Source organism: Pelophylax lessonae (genome assembly GCF_965119305.1).
Source record: "Pelophylax lessonae genome assembly, chromosome: 2".
Lineage (NCBI taxonomy): Eukaryota > Metazoa > Chordata > Amphibia > Anura > Ranidae > Pelophylax > Pelophylax lessonae.
The window spans coordinates 111,501,489-111,509,521 of NC_138769.1; the positions used below are offsets into that span (position 1 = coordinate 111,501,489).

An 8,033-nucleotide genomic window follows, 5' to 3' on the forward strand; every position below is an offset into this window, starting at 1 on the left:
ATTATAGCAAAATCTGTCCTCATTTAGAAATTAGAAAGAACATCTTAATTGTTTGATAAAATCCTTGCAATGTATATACTGGTAGTTCTTCTGGTAATGGATTATGTTTTTTTTTCTAACAAAAGTGAGATTTCACGTATTTTTTAACTTACTGAATTGTATCGTTCACATGAGCTCGCATTACAAAGGCCATCACAGCCTTAAAGAGAAATTCTTCATCAGTATTCCAGCTGTACTGTTAAAGAAGAGGAGACACAAAAAAGTATTAGACCATATACTGTCTTTAAATATCGAGGTCAAAATACTTCAGGCCAATGTGATCTAATTATAACACAATATAAAACAAATGCAATAAAACATTTTTTTTAGATTTTAATTTCACTGTATTTGTAATAATCAGAGTTTCCACACATTTTCTGTTTCCTGGAAAGAGATTTAAAAACATACTCTTGCAAAAACTGATATTTTACTGTTAGATGAATACCTATGCGTTAAATCATCAAAATACATTACTCAACAGAACACACGCACCAGCTTGACTTCTGTAAATGAGTCCAGAGTATACAGAAAGTAGACAATTATGCACACACTGCATTTTTTTCTTTTTTTCGGGAGGCCAAGGATGCCCCGGGTCTTTAAAATTCTTAGCAACATCTTTATTCTGTCTGCTAGTTCCAAATCAGTGACTAAAGGTATTGAGGTCAGGGACAGGCTGGGAACCAGTATGCTTAAGAGGAGGGTCAGCAGTAAAAGCCCTGTTGATCTTCTCAGTACAGGTCCCCTTTAAAATGATTTTATAATCTTTTAACATTTTTTAGCTAAACATGTCAAATAAATCGGCTTGGTGTCAATAATCTTATCAATGTTTAAAAACTTTTGATGTATAATTTGCAATTATTTATGTACATTGGGGCAGCCATATTTGCTCAAAAAACTTACACAAAAGGTCAACTGTCCTGGGTGTACTGGGACAGTCCTGCATCTCTGTCCTCTGTCTTAGGCCTCATCCACACTGGACATTCTTGCAGCTGCTTCTAGGGGCATCAGACGTTTTATTTTTTCCTGTCACTAAACTCCCCTGCATGTTAGCCTATTTGATTATGCACACGTAGGCTTTTAGCAGCATTTAGAGGCAGGGACGTTTAGGAACAGAAAAAAAGAAAACAAAGTGCATCTAGAAGAAGCAGTTTTGACAGAAAAAATGCTTGACACTTGTAAACACATCTAAACGCATCTAAACATGTGTTAAGGCTAGGCACGTTTAGTGCTTGAGCGTTAATTGAGTTCAATGGCTAGAATTAATTATTATTCTGGCCATTGCAATTATTTAACATCTATGCGATTGATGCCTCTAAACGTGCCTAAACACTTGTAAAAGCATTATACACTTTTACAAGTGTCAGGCGTTTTTTCTGCCAAAACACTGCTACCAGGAGGAAAGGCTTCTAGGAGAGTTTGCAAAATGTCCTGTGTGCATGAGGCCTTAATGATGCTATGTCATGGGTTGTGTCCTGAGATCACAGCATCATCCTTAAAGGGTTAGTTCACCTTCACAAAAAAACTGCTCATGCAGGTAATGGGTGTTTGTAGATAAAAAAACACACTGTGCAGTTGTGACTAAAGTTGAATAATGCCCTTTCTATAGGTGTAGGTCATTTACATTCCTCCTGAAGCCTGACAGGAATACTCCCAGAAGTTTTGCAAGGATGGGAGTGCCACACCACCTTATTCAAAATTGTAAAAGATTTTTATTCTGGAACAGCCATCACGTTTTGAGGGCTCAGCACTCCCCCTTCATCAGGGCTAAAAACAGGATAATGCATGCACTTGGATTGGAATGGCCTTTCAAGCTGGTGTGGCGCTCCCATCTTTTCAAAATTTCAACAAACCCCTCTGGGGGTCCAGCAAGACCCCAGAGTTGCTGGTGAACAGCCTCTAGGATTACAAGCCACCTTTCCTGTCCAAACACATCTGCATAAGGTTCAGCGCTCCTATATCACAAAGATTGGAAAACTCCCAGGACATTGCTAGGATATCGCTAAGTGAGGCCTAGTCGTGGTTGTACACCTCCACCACCACAGGAGTGAGCTCTTTCTCTAATTCAAACCCCCTTCCATGCTCTTTCTCTCTCTTAAAGCAGTAGTTCTGAGCTCAGCGTTTGAGAACTCACTCCTGCGCTATCTTGGAAACTGGGACAAAGATGTTGGTTTGTATGCACATTTAGGCTCTGCTTCCTGCTTGCAATGCAAAACAACGGTCACACTTTACTGCTCCTTTACACAGTGTAACTCTATGAAATATAATATACTAAACAAAGTAGATCATGTTCACTTTGCAAAGTTAAATTGTTAATTTTCTGGGAATTTTTACATAGCTTAATGAATGAGGTGAAAATGTACTTTGCAAAGAATACCCAAACATGTGCAAGGAGAAAAACTGGATTTTTACTTGCACATGATTGGATGATTGAAGTCAGCAGATCTCACCTCATGCACTAAGCTAAAGGAAAACATCCTTGCAATGTGAAAATTCACTTTGCTAAGTGAACAGTCTGCACAGTTTTAGCAAATCAACCCATATGGAATAGATTTAATAAAACTGGTGCACTCAGAATATGGTGCCGCTGTGCATGTGTAACGCTGAGCGCTCCGGTCCCTGCTTCTGGACCGGAGCGCTCGCAGCGTTCGTTCCAGATCCACTCACCTGTGCCCGCTCCGGCTCCCTCCTCCGCTCCCCGCTCACATGGTTCCCGGAGCGCGCGCCCCTGCACCATAGGGCGCGCGCGCGCAGGTCGTTTTGAAATTTAAGGGGCCTGTGCACCAGTAATTGGTGCCTGGTCCAAACCTCCCTTCCTGTTTCCTGTGACCTGTTTCCTGTTTCCTGTGACCTGTTTCCTGTGACCTGTTTCCTGTGACCTGTTTCCTGTTTCCTATATAAGTGACCTGCCCCTTCCAGCCATTGCCGGATCTTTGTTGCCTTGTTGCCTTAGTGAAAGCGTTAGTTGTGTAATCCTTTGCCTGTTGCCGAACCCTTTGCTAACGACTATCGCCTCTGAACCTGTGCTGCCTGCCCTGACCTTTGCTACGTCTGACTACGCCTCTGCCTGTCCCTTTTGTACTACGCCTATATCAGCAGTCGGTGAGGTTGAGCCGCTATCAGAGGACACGACCTGGTAGTTACCGCCGCAGCAAGCCCATCCCGCCTTGCGGCGGGCTCTGGTGAAAACCAGTAACTACTTAGAACCGATCCTCCGGTACGGTCCACGCCAATCCCTCACTGACACAGCGGATCCACTCCCTGCACCGCTCCTGCTACCAGTCCGGACCCTGACAGTAAGATCCGGCCATGGATCCCGCTGATGTGCCTCTGCCTAGTATCGCGGACCTTACTACAGTTGACCGCCATGCTGCAGCAGCTTCTTCCAGCACAGCAGCAGCCGCCTCCACCGCCTGCATCTGCTTCACCACCGCAGCCTGTGGCCGCCGCCACTTCTAGAGTCCGTCTGTCCATGCCGGCCAAGTACGATGGTGATCCCAAGTTGTGCCGCGGATTCTTATCCCAATGCTCCCTTCACCCGGAGATGTCGGCTGACCAGTTCCCCTCGGAGCGAGCCAAGGTGGCATTTGTCGTTAGCCTGCTTTCGGGGAAGGCCCTGGCCTGGGCTACACCACTTTGGGACCGCAACGATCCTGCCACTGCCAGTGTCCAGAGTTTCTTTGTGGAATTCCGGAGTGTTTTTGAGGAGCCAGCCCGGGCTGCCTCAGCAGAGACTGCGTTATTGAACTTGTCCCAGGGGAGTTCCTCTGTCGGAGACTATGCTATCCGTTTCCGCACCCTGGCTTCAGAACTCTCCTGGAATAACGAGGCGCTCTGTGCTACCTTTAAGAAAGGCTTGTCCAGCGCCATAAAGGACGTCCTGGCCGCACGAGAAGTCCCTACCAACCTGAGTGACCTCATCCATTTGGCCACCAGGATTGACCTGCGTTTTGCTGAGCGACGAGAGGAACTGCTACAGGAAAAGGGAAGTGCTCGTCCCAGACGCTTTCCTCGTCTGGCGCCTATCTTCCAGCCTCCACCGCAACCCTCTTCTGGGCCTCCCGCCGAGGAAGCCATGCAGGTGGATCGGTCTCGCCTGACCACGCAAGAAAGGAACCGCCGTAGAGACGAGAACCTCTGTTTGTACTGTGCCAGTACTGAGCACTTTCTAAAGGACTGTCCTCTCCGTCCACCGCGTCAGAGAAACGCTCGCACCTAGTCAACGTGGGAGAGGCGTTGCTAGGTGTGAATACCTCCTCTCCACGCATTACGGTACCCGTGCGGATTTCCGTGTCCGCCAAGATCTCCTTTGCTGCCTCTGCCTTTCTGGATTCCGGTTCAGCCGGTAACTTCATCGACGCCTCGCTGGTGAACAAGTTCCACATCCCTGTGGTTCGTTTACTGAAGCCCATCTTCATCTCCACAGTTAATGGAGAGAGACTCGACGGTATGGTGCAGTTCCGTACAGAACCCCTCCAGATGGACATCGGAGTCCTGCATTCTGAGCAATTGGAGTTTTTTGTGTTACCCCATTGCACCTCAGAACTCCTCTTGGGTCTGCCCTGGCTCCAGCACCATTGTCCCGTTCTGGATTGGACCTCCGGAGAGGTTCGAAGCTGGGGTTCGGCTTGTTTCGCCAGATGTCTCAAGTCGGTACGAGTCAAGTCTGCACCTGTTATTTCTCCTCCTCCCGGTCTGCCTGAACCATATGCGGATTTTCCAGACATTTTTTGCAAGAAACAGGCGGAGGTGTTGCCTCCACATAGGCCATATGACTGCCCCATTGACTTGCAACCTGGCACTACGCCGCCTAGGGGAAGAATCTATCCTCTCTCCCCTCCAGAGACTCTAGCCATGTCAGAGTATATCCAGGAGAACCTGCAGAGAGGGTTTATCAGGAAATCCTCTTCTCCTGCCGGAGCAGGATTCTTCTTTGTTGCGAAGAAGGACGGTACCCTTAGGCCTTGCATAGACTTTCGGGGTCTCAACAGCATTACTGTAAAGAACCGTTACCCTCTTCCCCTGATTACGGAACTCTTTGACCGGTTACAAGGCGCCAAGTACTTCACCAAGTTGGATCTCAGAGGGGCCTATAACCTTATTCGCATCCGAGAGGGTGACGAGTGGAAGACGGCTTTTAACACCCGAGACGGGCATTTTGAGTACTTAGTCATGGCTCTGTAACGCTCCAGCGGTCTTCCAGGAGTTCGTTAACGACATTTTTCGAGACCTGCTCTATACCTGTGTCGTGGTCTATTTGGATGACATCCTCATCTTCTCTACTAACTTGGATCAACACCGTGCTCATGTCCGCTTAGTACTCTCCCGTCTCAGAAAGAACCGTCTCTACGCTAAATTTGAAAAGTGTTTGTTCGACCGTACCAGCCTTCCCTTCCTGGGCTACATCATTTCTGCCAAGGGACTACAAATGGATCCTGCCAAACTGTCTGCCATCCTGGACTGGCCTCGTCCCTCTGGCCTTAAGGCCATCCAGCGATTCCTCGGATTCGCAAACTATTATAGACAGTTCATCCCGCATTACTCCACCCTTGTGGCACCAATTGTAGCCCTAACCAAGAAGGGGGCTAACCCGAAATCTTGGCCGCCCCAGGCCGAGAAGGCCTTCAGCACTCTTAAGTCTGCCTTTGCCACCGCCCCAGTTCTGTCCAGACCGGATCCTACTAAGCCGTTCTACCTGGAAGTAGACGCTTCCTCTGTTGGTGCTGGTGCTTTGCTCATGCAAAAGACTACAAGAGGCAAGTCGGTTACTTGCGGGTTTTTCTCTAAGACTTTCTCTCCCGCTGAAAGAAATTATTCTATTGGGGATAGAGAATTACTCGCCATCAAGCTGGCCTTGGAAGAGTGGCGGCATTTACTGGAAGGATCGGTACATCCCGTGAACATCTACACGGATCATAAAAATTTATCTTACCTCCAGTCTGCTCAGAGACTAAATCCCCGCCAAGCTCGCTGGTCTCTATTTTTTGCCAGATTTAACTTCCGGATCCACTTTCGTCCAGCGAGCAAGAACCTCAGGGCCGATGCCCTCTCTCGTTCGTCTGATGTCACAGGAGAGGAAGTCAAGCCACAGCACATTGTGCCCCCGGAATGTCTGGTCACCGTGGCACCTATAGACTTGCGTAACCTCCCTCCCGGAAAGACCTATGTTTCTCCCCGTCTTCGCCTAAAGGTTCTTAAGTGGGGACATTCTTCTCTTCTCGCAGGACATCCTGGCGTCCGAAAGACTCTACAACTTATGTCCAGGAGATATTGGTGGCCATCCTTGGAGAAGGACATCTCTGAATTTGTACACTCCTGCTCTGTATGTGAAAACAAGAGTATGCAGCGCTTGGTGGAAAACACAAAAAAATGAGCAATCTATATTAGATACATAGGGCCTAATTCAGTATAAGTTTGGAGTAGAGCTGCTCACTTCTCCAGAAATAACTCCAGCCTAAACTCATTGCATCCTAATTAGGTAAGTGGCTGGAGTTAAACCATCAACTAGATGCTTTAATGAATTCGGAGTTGGAGTTAACTTAGACTGAATTCGGGTTTGGAGTTAACTTAGGCTGAATTTGAGTTTGGAGTTAACCAAATTCCCTTTGTGTTTTTCATAAAAGGAAATTTGTCTATTCTGAATCACTATTACACAGCAATGTCATCTATTATGGTTTATTTTAATTTTAAGGTATAGTTATGTATCTTATGTGTTTTAACCTTTAGATTTTCTAATAGCAGACTACACAGCTGTCTAATTAGCAGTCTTCATTCTTTATTCATCTGAAACTTTCAGGCATATCTGATTGTATTCAGCACTTTGGTGTAGTGGGCTAAGCTCACAGCTAAAGATTGCTAGGTCATGAGTTCAAGGCCAGACCATGATAACACCCTGTGTGCCATAATTTTTTTTGGCCACATAGTAATACATTGGCTACATCACCTAAAATTGCATGTCAATGGCCATGTATATTCAAGAAACAAACATGCATATGTGCAGAGTGCAATTATGCATTTGCCAAGTTTCAGTATTTATTTATAGCTGTCTAAAATTTAGGAAGGTGATGGCACACTTGGGATTTGAACTCATGCTCTCAGTGTTTATAGCCAGGAACACTAACCACTGAACCATTGAGCTGAGCATGATTACCCCTGGAATATTTATTCCCATGTTTCAATAGTTAACCACTTCCTTACAGGGCAGTTACACCCCTTCCTGCCCAGGCCAATTTTCAGCTTTTTATACTGTTGCATTTTGAATGACAATTCCGCGGTCATGCAACCTTGTACCTAACACAAATGTATCACAGTATTTTCATTAAAAAAATAGTGCTTTCTTTTGGTGGTATTTGATCACTGCAAGGTTTTTTTTCTATTGGCAAAAAGAACACCTAAATGTTTGACCCCTAAAATAATGTGTTTTTGTTTATGTAATAAAATTTGGTAAATCAATATGTTTTTTGTTGCACTGACGAGCATTGAAGAGGCTGCGCTGGCAGGCACTGATGAGACACTAATAATATGCAGCACTGATAGACAGATAGGTGGCACTGATATGCAGCATTGATGGGCATTGATAGGTGGCACTGATGGGCAATGATTGGCACTGGTGGGCAGCACTGAAAGATGGTAATGATGGGCAGCACTGATGAGGAGGGCACTAACAGGTTCCCTGAGCACTGATTGGCATCAATGGTGGCATGGGTGGGCATCCCTGGTGGCTCTAGTGGCATCCCCCAAGGGTCTGCACTGGTAATCAATGCTCTGATTACAAGCACAGACCCCCCCCCCCCACACACACACACTTAATTTGCATATGAATGCCATTTCTTCACAGCTGAAAGTGGCCCTCACCATGATTAGCCAGTTGATTGTGACCACTTGCTGGAATGTGTGCAAGCCAATGTGGTGTCATTTCTGGTCCAGGGCGAACGCCAATGTGCCATTTGCAATTTATTGTAAAGAGATTTTGCTTTATTTTAAAAATGGCGCACACA

At 46.1% G+C, this 8,033-nt stretch overlaps 1 protein-coding gene across 1 annotated transcript in view; it reads right to left on the bottom strand.

The window, feature by feature from the left end:
* Window positions 1-8,033, bottom strand: part of CLTRN (collectrin, amino acid transport regulator) — a 100,406-nt gene that overhangs the window by 37,027 nt on the left and 55,346 nt on the right. Inside the window, exon 3 of the mRNA XM_082247240.1 lies at window positions 153-235. Within this exon, the coding sequence (XP_082103366.1) occupies window positions 153-235 (83 nt within the window). The remainder of the gene's footprint in view (window positions 1-152; window positions 236-8,033) is intronic.